The sequence below is a fragment of the Coregonus clupeaformis genome, chromosome 25 (genome assembly GCF_020615455.1).
Source record: "Coregonus clupeaformis isolate EN_2021a chromosome 25, ASM2061545v1, whole genome shotgun sequence".
NCBI lineage: Eukaryota > Metazoa > Chordata > Actinopteri > Salmoniformes > Salmonidae > Coregonus > Coregonus clupeaformis.
This window is the reverse complement of record NC_059216.1, coordinates 35794228-35807370: the sequence shown is the minus strand read 5'-3', so window position 1 is coordinate 35807370 and position 13143 is coordinate 35794228. Positions and strand designations below refer to the sequence as shown.

The 13143-nt window shown below is 45.8% G+C and overlaps 1 protein-coding gene and 2 pseudogenes across 5 annotated transcripts in view; 1 reads left to right on the top strand and 2 right to left on the bottom strand.

The window, feature by feature from the left end:
* The window catches only part of LOC121539607 (syntaxin-binding protein 5-like), a 55877-nt gene extending 50367 nt beyond the window's left edge, over positions 1 to 5510 (bottom strand). For 3 of the 5 annotated variants that reach the window (XM_045207570.1, XM_045207571.1, XM_045207572.1), the window contains exons 1-2: positions 5043 to 5510; positions 4116 to 4213 (exon numbers count right to left, since the gene is read on the bottom strand). In XM_045207570.1, the coding sequence (XP_045063505.1) occupies positions 4116 to 4213; positions 5043 to 5180 (236 nt within the window). In that variant the 5' untranslated portion in view covers positions 5181 to 5510. Of the gene's footprint in view, positions 1 to 4115; positions 4214 to 4929; positions 4993 to 5042 lie in introns of those variants that run through there. The other 2 variants (XM_045207573.1, XM_045207574.1) reach the window with 2 other exon arrangements.
* Positions 5511 to 7362: 1852 nt separating this feature from the next.
* Positions 7363 to 10210, bottom strand: LOC123481879 (annotated as a pseudogene).
* An 87-nt stretch (positions 10211 to 10297) lies between these two features.
* The window catches only part of LOC121538937, a 28433-nt pseudogene continuing 25587 nt past the window's right edge, over positions 10298 to 13143 (top strand).

Genomic DNA, 13143 nt, shown 5'->3' with positions numbered 1-13143 from the left:
GCACAACATGCAGAGAACTTGCTCTTCTGCTATTTGACATTTGTGAAGTAGGAACTAGTTTCAAACGCCTCAGATTCTGTAACCGGTAATACTACTGTATTATAAACTGGGTGGTTCGAGCCCTGAATGCTGATTGGCTGACAGCCGTGGTATGTATATACCACGGGTATGACAAAACATTTATTTGTACTGCTCTAATTACGTTGGTAACCAGTTTATAATAGCAATGAGGCACCTCGGGGGGTTGTGGTATATGGCCAATATACCATGGCTAAGGGCTGTATCCAGGCACTCCACGTTGCGTCGTGCTCAAGAACAGCCCTTAGCCCTGGTATATTGGCCATATACAGTGCATTCGGAAAGTACTCAGACCCCTTCACTTTTTCCACATTTTGTTACGTTACAGCCTTATTCTAAAATTGATTAAATACAACATTTTCATCATCAATATACACACAACACCACATAGTGGCAAAGCGAAAACAGGTTTTTAGATTTTTTTTGGAAATGTATACAAACTAAAAAATACATCACGTAGGTATTCAGACCCTATGCTATGAGACTCGAAATTGAGTTCAGGTGCATCCTGTTTCCATTGATCATCCTTGAGATGTTTCTACAACTTGGAGTCCACCTGTGGTAAATTCAATTTAATGGACATGACTTGGAAAGGCACACACCTGTCTTGATAAGGTCCCACAGCTGACAGTGCACGTCAGAGCAAAAACCAAGCCATGAGGTCGAAAGAATTGTCGAAAGAGTGCCGAGACATGATTGTGTCGAGGCACAGATCTGGGGAAGAGTACCACAACATTTCTGCAGCATTGAAGATCCCCAAGAACACAGTGGCCTCCATCATTCTTAAATGGAAGAAGTTTGAAACTACCAAGACTCTTCCTAGAGCTGGTCACCCGGCCAAACTGAGTAATCGGGGGAGAAGGGCCTTGGTCAGGGAGGAGATCAAGAACCCGATGGTCACTCTGACAGAGATCTAGAGTTCCTCTGTGGAGATGGGAGAACCTTCCAGAAGGACAACCATCGCTACAGCACCTTTATGGTAGAGTGGCCAGACGGAGGCCACTCCTCAGTAAAAGGCACATGACAGCCCGCTTGCAGTTTGCCAAAAGACAGCTAAAGACTCTCAGACCATGAGAAACAAGATTCTCCGGTCTGATGAAACCAAGATTGAACTCTTTGGCCTGAATGCCAAGCGTCACATCTGGAGAAAACCTGGCACCATCCCTACGGTGAAGCATGGTGGTGGCAGCATCATGCTGTGAGGATGTTTTTCAGCGGCAGGGACTGGGAGACTAGTCAGGTTTGAGGCAAAGGAAGAAGAAGAAAGAGAGATCCTTGATGAAAACCTGCTCCAGAGTGCTCAGGACCTCAGACTGGGGCAAAGGTTCACCTTCCAACAGGACAACGACCCTGAGCACACAGCCAAGACAACGCAGGAGTGGCTTCGGGACAAGTCTCTGAATGTCCTTGAGTGGCCCAGCCAGAGCCTGGACGATCGAACATCTCTGGAGAGACCCGAAAATAGCTGTGCAGCAACGCTCCCCATCTAACCTGACAGAGCTTGAGAGGATCTGCAGAGAAGAATGGGAGAAGCTCCCCAAATACAGGGGTGCCAAACTTGTAGCGTCATACCCAAGAAGACGCAATGCTGTAATTGCTGCCAAAGGTGCTTCAACAAAGTACTGAGTAAAGGGTCTGAATACTTATGTAAATGTGATATTTCCAGGTTTTTTTTTATTCTAAAAACCTGTTTTTGCTTTGTCATTATGGGGTATTGTGTGTAGATTGATGAGGGGAAAAAAAACAATTAAATCAATTTTAGAATAAGGCTGTAACGTAACAAAAAATGGGGAAAAAGTCAAGAGGTCTAAATACTTTCCGAAGGCACTGTATGTATGTATGTATGTATGTATGTATGTATGTATGTATGTATGTATGTATGTATGTATGTAGTATGTATGTATGTACGTATGTATGTGTGAATATATATATATCAGTACCAGTCAAAAGTTTGGACACACCTACTCATTCCAGTTTTTTTTTTTACTATTTTCTACATTGTAGAATAATAGTGAAGACATCAAAACAATGAAATAACACATATGGAATCATGTAATAACCAAAAAAGTGTTAAACAAATCAAAATATTCTTCAAAGTAGCCACCCTTTACCTTGATGATAGCTTTGCACACTCTTGGTATTCTCTCAACCAGCTTCATGAGGTAGTCACTTGGAATGCATTTCAATTAACAGGTGTGCCTTGTTAAAAGTTAATTTGTGGAATTTCTTTCCTTCTTAATGCCAATCAGTTGTGTTGTGACACGGTAGGGGGAGTATACAGAAGATAGCCCTATTTGGTAAGACCAAGTCCATATTATGGCAAGAACAGCTCAAATAAGCAAAGAGAAACGACAGTCCATCATTACTTTAAGACATCAAGGTCAGTCAATCCAGAACATTTCAAGAACTTTAAAAAGTTTCAAGTGCAGTCGCAAAAACCATCAAGCGCTATGATGAAACGTTACCATTCTCAGAAATTGCAGCCCAAATAAATGCTTCACAGACTTCAAGTAACAGACACATCTCAACATCAACTGTTCAGAGGGGACTGTGTGAATCAGGCCTTCATGGTCGAATTGCTGCAAATAAATCACTACTAAAGAACATCAATAAGAAGAAGAGACCTGCTTGGGCCAAGAAACACGAGCAATGGACATTAGACCGGTGGAAATGTGTCCTTGGTCTGGAGTCCAAATTGGAGATTTTTGGTTCCAACCGCTGTATCTTTGCGAGACACGGTGTGGGTGAACGGATGATCTCTGCATGTTTAGTTCCCACAGTAAAGCATGGAGGAGGAGGTGTTATGGTGTGGGGGTGCTTTTCTGGTGACACTGTCTGTGATTTATTTATAATTCAAGGCAAACTTAACCAGCATGGCTACCACAGCATTCTGCAGTGATACGCCATCCCATCTGGTTTGGGCTTAGTGGGACTATCAGTTGTTTTTCAACAGGACAATGACCCAACACACCTCCAGACTGTGTAAGGGCTATTTTAGCAAGAAGGAGAGTGAAGGAGTGCTGCATCAGATGGCCTCCACAATCCCCCGACCTCAACCCAATTGAGATGATTTGGGATGAGTCGGACTGCAGAGTGAAGGAAAAGCAGCCAACAAGTGCTCTTCATATTTGGGAACTCGTTCAAGACTGTTGGAAAACATTCCAGGTGAAGCTGGTTGAGAGAATGCCAAGAGTGTGCAAAGCTGTCATCAAGGCAAAGGGTGGCTATTTGAAGAATCTCAAATATAAAATATATTTTGATTTGTTTAACACCTTTTTGTTTACTACATGATTCCATATGTGTTATTTCATAGTTTTGATGTCTAAACTATTATTCTACAATGTAGAAAGTAGTAAAAAAATTAAGAAGAACCCTGGAATGAGTAGGTGTGTCCAAACTTTTGATTGGTAGTGTAAACTGGTGCCATGCCATTCCATGATCTTCAAAGTAATACGTTTATCCAAGCCGAGCTTAACTGACTGAGCCTTCTCCAGGCCTATGTTTCACCAATGAGGACCAGGACCCTGCCTGGCATGCAGCATGTAGCTAGCAGCTTGGCTGTGTGCTCTCTCACATGGTCTGACAGACATGCACAGCAGGACCAGGCTGGCATCCTGGCACACACCAGGCAACACAGTGGCTCCCCAGCATATGGCAGTAGAGCAGAGCCGAGCAGCTCATCATGTCATGGTAGAGATATTACTAATGAGTCTGGGGGTGCGTCCCAAATGGTATCCTATTCCCTATATAGTGAAACTGACTCTGCTGCTCAGAGAAACATGTGGTACTACTGGGCAATCCTCTATAACCACAATTTCCTAATTTACTGTATTCGAGGATCTTACACAGAAGCCAATATAAGGTCCCATATAACTCTATCAACAAACAATCTCCATTGAGCATGCTTTTTAGTTCAGGAAAAGGCTTAACCTGTCTGGGAAACTGTTCCTAAATGAATAATCTCAGAGATAGGTCTAACTGCACTGGGATTGCTAATATTGTTTGTTGAGTTTCCTATTAAAAGACAAAAAGGATACAGTCTCACAGCTCCGCTTTGAGTCCCGATGGCCAGAATCTTCTGCACAGGGTCAAAGGCCATGGAGGAGGGCTGGTAAGGGAAGCCATGGCGCACAGTCTGAAGGAGACAGGAAGAACACATTCTGCATTAGCTGTTAGATCACATCCAGATTAACTATTTTACAGACATACAATCAAGTACTGTAGTACTGTTATGTCATCTCATGTTTTGTTGTAACCAGGAAACTGATATTTTTGAGAGGCATTTGTTTTCGTCAAAATACAAAAGATTTATGATCAGTTTAAATCCATATCTAGACAAGTCTCTCTTTTTCACAGAAGAAAAAAAGCCAAAGATTTCTAGTAAAGTAGCTATCCCGTTTGACAACAAGCCAGGTGTTCCCTGTCACTGTCAGATCATTGGATAGCTGCTGTAGCTTGCTAGCTAGCCAACAACACTGTCTGGATGACCTATCACCTTAATTATAGCGGACTAAACTCCACTGAAATTCATCAGAAAATTCCTTCATGTAGTTGGGTTTATTCTGCTACTTAATTAAATAATCCAGAGGAACTGGATTATTCAGATTACATTTATGGCTGGCTGGTTGTGGACACTAATGACAAATATTATATAACCTTGCTTCATCTAGCTAGTTAGTTAGCTGGTGGGATGATGCTTTGGCCAATGGCAATGCCAGAAATTGGGACCGTGGGAGGCAGTCAGCCGATTACCTTGACATCTAGCAATTATATAGTAGCTGGCTACCTCCTATACTAGCTAGTTACAAGATCCGCACCAATGCAATGTCAGCATAGACACAAATAACTTACCGACACTAATGATTTAGAAATCACGCGATGTCAATGTGTCAACATAGATCATGCTAACTCGCTGTAAACTTCAATGATTCCCAGCAAAAACAGCTAGCTAGTTAGTAGCCCACCTTACAGAGATGAAAATGCTCCGACAGTAGAGTGTCTTGGATCACATCGTTTTGACTAGTTCCCGGTTGTGGTGATGCAGAAGAAAATGAAGAAGCAGTCAAGCCGTCCAGCACTTTTCTAATATTGAACTTCTTCATTTTCCCCCAATACAGACGAGGACGAAACACACAAAATGGATCAACGAAGCCACCATTAATTGGATAGAGCGCTACCTAGCTAGCTGTTACTTTAAAACGCACATATATATATATTGTTCTTATAATCTCGCATGTTACGGACTGTGTTGTCACTGCACTCTCCACACCATAATTCACATGTACACAGTTTAAGCATATGCACATTAATGCATTCTTGTCGAAAATCAATTTGTATCCATCGATATTGCTAGTATCCAGTCGGAATCGATTGTAAACTCTGCTGACTGCAGCCAGCTAGCTAGGCTACTGTGAGCCAGCCTAGCTAACACGGAAACACAGAGACGAGTCTGCGCGGTAGAGTCACTGGATGAACTCATTGTATGTAAACATCTAAATAATGTTACATTTTGATTTTTGGAAACTGTTGTAAAACAAATGATGAGTCACTGAATAAGATAACCTTCAACATGATGCACCATCAATTCATTTTCTTATCCAGCGAGCTTACTAGACAAAGTCGCAAAGCAAGCACTCATTGAAAATAGCATGGGAAATAGAGACGAAGCGATAGGGACAACTTGGCCAAAAATCATTTCTCCGGCAGGTGGCGGTGTTTCGTTTTCTTCGCTCACCAAGCGAGGAGTTTTGGTATGGAGGTCAACGAGAGTGTCGAATTTGGTCAACAACAAAATGTAATGGCTTATTTGTTATGTTAGGTTTATTTGATCGAATATAAGTTTCGTTATGGTTATGTTGTTACGAGTGTACTGATATAAGTAGGTCACGTGACATCCGGCAACTTTGAGAAAAAAAACATTTATATAGGACTTGTCTCAAGATGGCTATGCATATTCATGACATGTAGCATAGCATATTTTGCCGCGTTCAGAAAAAGTGGGAACTCGGAAAAATACAAGGTCAAATCATGACGTCAGTGATCTTCAGGTCGGAAAGTCGGAGTCTAGAAAGAGGCCCGAGTTGAAATTCCGAGTTAGATGACCGTTCAAATCGATTTTAACAAGTCGAAGCTCGTTTTTTTCCGAGTTCCAAGTTGTTTTGCACGCACTGAAGTCGGAGATTTCCGAGTCACCAGTTCCAAGTTCCCAGTTTTTTTGAACGCGGCACAACCACGTTTCCATCCAACCATTTCATGCGGATGAATTACCAGATGCAAGAAAAAGTCACGACCGCGAGGTATAACGTGGTTCCGGGGACATCATCGGATATGGCTGCCAATGCAATGCCATATTTGGACATGCTCTACTCTCATTGGTCCTAACGATTTGTTAACGTTTTTTTGCGACACAGCCGTCAAGACATCATGGATGAGATCAATGGATAATCAGAAATGGGTATAGATATATGGCTAGATGGATATCTACTTAAGTCAGTTTGCAACAAATAATATATATATTTTTTAATTAAATAATAAACTAATCTGAATGCAATGCTCACAAGTTCTGTTCCCAAAACAATCAGCGATAGCTAGATAGTTGGGTAATGGTGCATATTTAAGGCGTTAAACAGGGTAAAGAGTGTTAGAAATGGTTTTATATTATATATATATACCTCCTCCATTGCCCATACATTCACACAAACACACACCAAAGGATTGGGATAACCTGGTTTGGTTGTCAATTGTTCTATGTAGTTGGAGTCACTCACCTGTATGTCATTGTAAAGCATGTGTGTGTCCTGCTATGTTCAGTAGAGAACGAAGGTTACATATGTAACCACGGTTATGTGAGCTATATGGATCACTCCAATATATTGGTATCACTCCGCGGCGGAGTGATACATCCGAGGTGAGGATTTACTCTCGTGTACACCTGTGTCATGGCTGGGGTCCACCTCTATATTTAGACCCCATGGCCGCGACACACGTTCTCTACATCATTTTTGAGCCACCTCGAGCACCGTAGAGGATTGGAGTTTTCTTTATTTCTTTATTTTATTTTTTATATCACCTTTATTTAACCAGGTAAGCCAGTTGAGAGCAAGTTCTCATTTACAACTGCGAGATGGCCAAGATAAAGCAAAGCAGTGCGATAAAAACAACAACAACACAGAGTTACATATGGAATAAACAAAAACGTACAGTCAATAACTCAATAGAAAATAGAACATCTATATACAGTGTGTGCAAATGTAGTAAGTTATGTAGGTAAGGCAATAAATAGGATCACTCCAATATAGAGGGACCTGGCCAGCCAGCGGCGAAGTACCAGCGTGGAACCGAGACACAGAGGTTGTCAATGTGGAAGGGGGGTCCCGGCACTCCTCTCAGTAGAGCCCAGGACGCAGCCACACCTCGTGTTGAATGTGCCACCACAGATCCTAGCACTGGCCTGCCAGCCAGTCGGTATGCTGTCGTAGTCATGTCCACGATCCAGTGAGAGAGCCTCTGCTTTGATAGCCCAGCCCCCAGGACTCTCTCACCATAGCAGACAAAGAGCTGGTCTGTTGTTCTCACTGACCGTGTCTGCTCCACATAGGCAGCCAGTGCCCGCACAGGCCACAGCATGCTGGAGGGAGGCCCAGATTCCCCCGCCACTGCCGGGGGGGGTCGTAAGCAGATAGGATTAAAGGGATGTTCACATGCCTGTCTGACAGAACCTTCGGGAGGAATGAAGGGTTGGGGCGGAGAGATATACTCCTCCCACGGGGTCCATCCGGTAGCACGCAGAACTTAACGAAAAAGCATGGTGCTCACCCACCCTCTTCATGGAAGTAATCACTACCAAGAAAACCACCTTCATAGAGAAGTGTTTCAGGGAGGCAGACTCCAATGGTTCGAAAGGCGGCTTTGCCAAAGCTGCCAAGACCACATCCAGATCCCAGCTCGCCATTGGGTCCTAGCTGGACGCAGGCGACGAACCCCCTTCATAAACCTGGAGACCAAGGGATGGCGCCCCACTGGCATGTTCATCCACCCCACATGGCAGGCAGATATAGCGGCCAAATACCCTCTCAGTGTAGAGGCTGCCAAGCCCTCATCCAAGCAAGACTGCAGGTATTGGAGGACATACTGCACCCCGCATGACTCGGGCACAACCTCCATACCAGGGCACCAAGAGCAGAACAACCGCCAGCGCAACTGGTATGCCGCGGTTGTAGCCGGTGCCCTTGCGCTCTGCATGGTGTTCATTACGCCCTCCTGTAGTCCTAACAAGGACCATTGGTACCGTTCAGCGGCCAAGCCCACAGACTGGTGCGGTCTTGGATGCCATAGAGTTCCCCCGGCCTGAGACAGCAGGTCGGGTCTCAGGGGCAGTTGCCAAGGTGTCCCAGACAACAGGGACAGGAGAAGACTGAACCAGGGTCCTGTCCAGCACAGCCTGGATCAGGGGAAAAGGGGGAATGCGTAAAGCTCCAGCCCTGTCCAATCGTGAGCCAGAGCATCCAAGCCCAGAGGCCCTGGTGGCTTCGACATGGAGTACCACAGGGGGCAATGTGCATTGCCCAGGGAGGCAAACAGGTCCACCTGCGCCCTCCCGAACTTGTCCCACAGGTGCTGCACCACCTGGGAATGTAGGCTCCAGTCCCAAGGTGGCGGGTCCTTCCTCGAGAGCGTATCCGTTTCCACATTCAGGATGCCAGGTACGTGCGTTGCACACAGTGACGCTAGAAGTCCCTGAGCCCAGAGAATAAAATGGAGACGGTGGGACCTCAGTCCACCCAGATGGTTGACGTAAGCCACCACTGTGGTGTTGCCCGTTCTCACCAGGACATGTCATCCCTTCAGATGTGGAAGGAAAGACCGCAGGGCCAGCAGTACAGCTCAGAGCTCTAGTGTATTGATGTGCCTGCCGCTCCAAGGGCGTAGCCAACAGCCGCTGGCCAACCTTTCCTTGGTCACACCCCCAAGCCGATCTGGGAGGCGTCTGTGCTGACCAGCTCCCGGTGGCACATCCTCAGCATCTCCACCCCACCTGAGAGAAAGGAGAGACAGCGCCACCTCAACAATGCCCTGAGGCACTGTGCGGTCACCCACAGCTGGCGGTGACAGTGACGCTTCGGGTGCAGCCGGTGGGAGTTGAACCACCATTGAAGAGGCCGGAGATGGAGCAGGCCCAGGGGAATCAGCAACGAGGCCAACGTCAGCAAGCCCAACAGGCATTGGCAGGTCAGGGCAGATACCACCCGCCCCTGATGAAAGTGGTTGAGGCTAGATAAGATCGCCTGAACCCTTCTGGTGAAAGGCGTGCTCTCATGATGACTGAGTCCAGTTCCATGCCAATGAAAGCCACCCTCTGGGTGGGCGTCAGACAACTCTTCTTGTCGTTTACAGTATTGCCCAGCCCGCCAATGTGGGTCAGGAGCGTGTCTATGTCTGACAGGACCTGGATCCTGGTCGGGGCACAAATCAGCCAATCGTCCAGGTAATTGAGGATCAACAATCCTCGGGACGTGAGAGGTGCCAGGACAGCATCCATGCACTTTGTGAAAGTGCTGAGTGCCAAGGAGAGGCCGAAAGGAAGAACCATGAATTCGTAAGCCGTCCCTTTGAAAGTGAATCGTAGGTACTGCCAATGAGCTGGGAGAACAGGAACATGGAAGTACGCATTCCTCAGGTCCAGCCTCACAAACCACTGGTCGCTGGACACGGCCTACAACACGCGGGCTGGGGACAGCATGTGGAACCTCAGTACCTTCAAGTACCCATTGAGGTTGCGGAGGTCCAGAATCAGTCGAAACCCTCTGTCTCTTTTTGGGACCACAAAATAAGTGGAGGTGGGTGGCGACGGTCCATCTGCCTTGGACCCGGGCCTGAGGAGGCGGCATTCACCATCTCAGGGTCTCCCAGTCCCTACGAACCTTATCGGTCTACTCCAGAATGTCATCAACCTCTGGGCAAACATCAGCCGTGGGGTGATGTGGAGAGTGGCAAATGTGCTCTGGAGAGCAGCTGGCAGACGGGATTGGGCCAGCCAGAGATGGCGCCGGGAGATAACCACCTGCTCCATGGCCCGTCCGTTGGCGCGGGCCACATCCCTCTGGAGCAGGGAAAGCAGGCGAGACACCTCCATCGCTTCCCAGAGGAGCTCCTCTGTGCCCTCCTGCAGTGGCTACCTGAGGGAGTAGGCTCCTCATAGCCTCTCGAGCCGCTGGGGGCGATGAAGCCCTGCTGCCGGCTTCTGATGGCCTGTCAGCCTGTTAGCCCCGCTCACAGCGGTGAACAGTGCCAGCATCGTCCCCCAGGAACAGCCTATCACTGGCCAACAGGGAAAAGCTGTCGACGCCACGGAAGCTATCAACCTCCTGATGCAGGGCATGCACCCTCCGTTCAAGGTGGTCCCAGCGGTCCGGGGCAAAAACCGGGGAAGACCAGTGTGAGAAAAACAGGCAGACAAAAAAACAGCAACCAGGTAATGGATTTGATTTATTTGTTTTTGTTTTACGCCAACTGCAATATTACCTAGCCAGTTTAATATCTAAGCAGCAAAAACAGCACAATATGATGGAGTAACTCTGTTAAGGAACTCCAAAGTTAATGTCTCAACGTAGTGGAAAGCCCACCACGTTACTCTTACACTCTGCTGGGGAAAGAACAAGAAAAAACCCTGCATGGTAATTAGCAGAGAACCATATTAAAGCAATTCACAACACACACATAGAACAAGCCAGTCAGCAAGTTGTGTAAGGTAAATTACAGTGTGTGCAGCAAGAGCCATCATACTTATGGATGCACACGGAGTCGTAGTGTAACGCTAACGAAACACAAGTACGACAAACCACGGGAAGAAGATAGAGATCAATCGCGCGCAGCGAGTGGAGCACTCAAGAGGAGGGGCTGGCCATGTGGCCAGCTTCTCCAGGCTGCAAACAGCCAGTGAGTATACTTCCACGCAATATATTACACTTAACAGTGATTTACCAAGCGAACTTCAGAAAGTTTGTACTTCAAACCATACGGATTTCCGCCGAGAAAATGAAAGAGAACGTGTGTCACGGCCATGGGGTCTATATATAGGGGCGGACCCAAGCCGTGACACAGGTGTACACTGGAGTAAATCTGTAAATCCTCACCTCGGATGTATCCCTGCGCAGTGAAGTGATGCCAATATATTGGAATGATCCAATATAATGAAACATACCCATAAAACCTAGTGGTCAAACAGGGAAATGGTTCCAATAGTTTTTCCACCATTCACCTTTCCCATAGGGAATTTTAGAAATACTTAAAATAAGGGCTGTGTTTCGTGTAGGCTTACCCTGGCGTGAAGTTTTGATAACCATGTCAATCTCTCTCTGTGACTTTTATAAATATATTCGGCTCTATTTACTCTCAAATTCGAAAATGCTAATTAGCATCTTAGTAGACATCATGCAAGACTACAAATTCATGCAAACTCCTGCAAGTCATCTCTAGCTGACACCTTTGCTAACAGGTATTGTGTCAATTTAAAACTTGCACAAGACAGTTCACAGAATTGTCAGTTTAAAGAAATGAAGCCAATTTATTCATTACTAAATTTAGCTAATATTAGATAGTTAATCCAGAGATTCTTACCTTTGCCTTGATTCGGCAGTCTCGTCCAGATCATCATGGTATTTGTAGTTCTTTATGATAGCCACATTAGCAGCTAATTAGCATTTCATTTTGGTGGGTAAATAAAATAATAATTATTGGTCATTTAGCAGACGCTCTTATCCAGAGCGACTTACAGGAGCAATTAGTGTTAAGTGCCTTGCTCAAGGGCACATCGACAGATTTTTCACCTAGTCGGCTCGGGGATTAGAAACAGCGACCTTTCGGTTACTGGCACAACGCTCTTAACCACTAAGCTACCTGCCGCCCCAAATACAGGTGGATATATTGATAAAGTCACCTTGTCCTAGAGATTTATACGGTTATCAAAACGTCAAGCCAGGGTAAGCTTACATGAAACACAGCCATTATTTTAAGTGTTTCTAAAATCCCCTATGGAAAAAATGAATGGTGGAAAAACGATCGGAACCATTTCCTTGTTTGAACGCTAGGTTTTATGGGTATTATGACTCATACTGTGGTACTCTATTGTCGAAAGTTCAGATATAAATTCATTGTTTAGATATTATCTTATGTGTCACTGCCAAGTAGGTCTAGCAATTTATCATATAATCTCTATTCATTACATTAGGCCTACTACTATCTTCAATGTGTACATTGTCATCCAACTGAACTCAGCCATGGTGATGCTGTCCTCTATTGATGTTCTTTATTGAAGCTGGGTTGTGTTCATTAAACAAGCATTTGATATTGCACAAGTTCAGGAAGTATTCTACATCCTGTTTCACTGTGTTTTCTTACTTGTTGTGCCTTCTGAACATTACCCTGTCCTTTATTGACTTCTTCTCTGTCCATCTCTGTCACGCTCTGGCTCCGGGACTTTGTATTTTGAGCCAGGGTGTGTTCGTTTGGTTGTGTTTTGTGTGGTTGGGTTGTCATTGGTTGTGTTTTCCTTGTTTGGTCAAGTGACTCCCAATCGGAGGTAACGAGTGTCAGCTGTCGGCTCGTTATCTCTGATTGGGAGCCATATTTAAACTGTCTGTGTTCACCTTGTGGTTGTGGGTTTTTGTTCCTGTACAGTCATTGTCACTGTGGACTTCACGTATCGTCATTTGTTTTGTGGTTTTCGTGTTAGGCTTTAATTAAATAAAGTAATGTTCGCTCAACGCGCTGCGCTTTGGTCCACTCCCTCATTAGACGATCGTGACAGAAAAACCCACCGTAAAAGGACCAAGCAGCATGTCCAGGAGCAGGCAGCCTGGTCATGGGAGGAAGCGCCAGGAAAAGAGATGGAGAGGCTGGCGATGGCCCAGGTGGGCAAATCGTGGTCCTGGGAGGACATGCTCGGGGGCAAGGGACCTTGGGGGAGGATTAAGGCCCTGGCGAGAGAGGAGCAGCGGCGTCAGCAGTGCCATCGTCGGAAGGACGAGAGGCACCCCCAATAATTTTTTAGGGGGGGGCACACGGCAT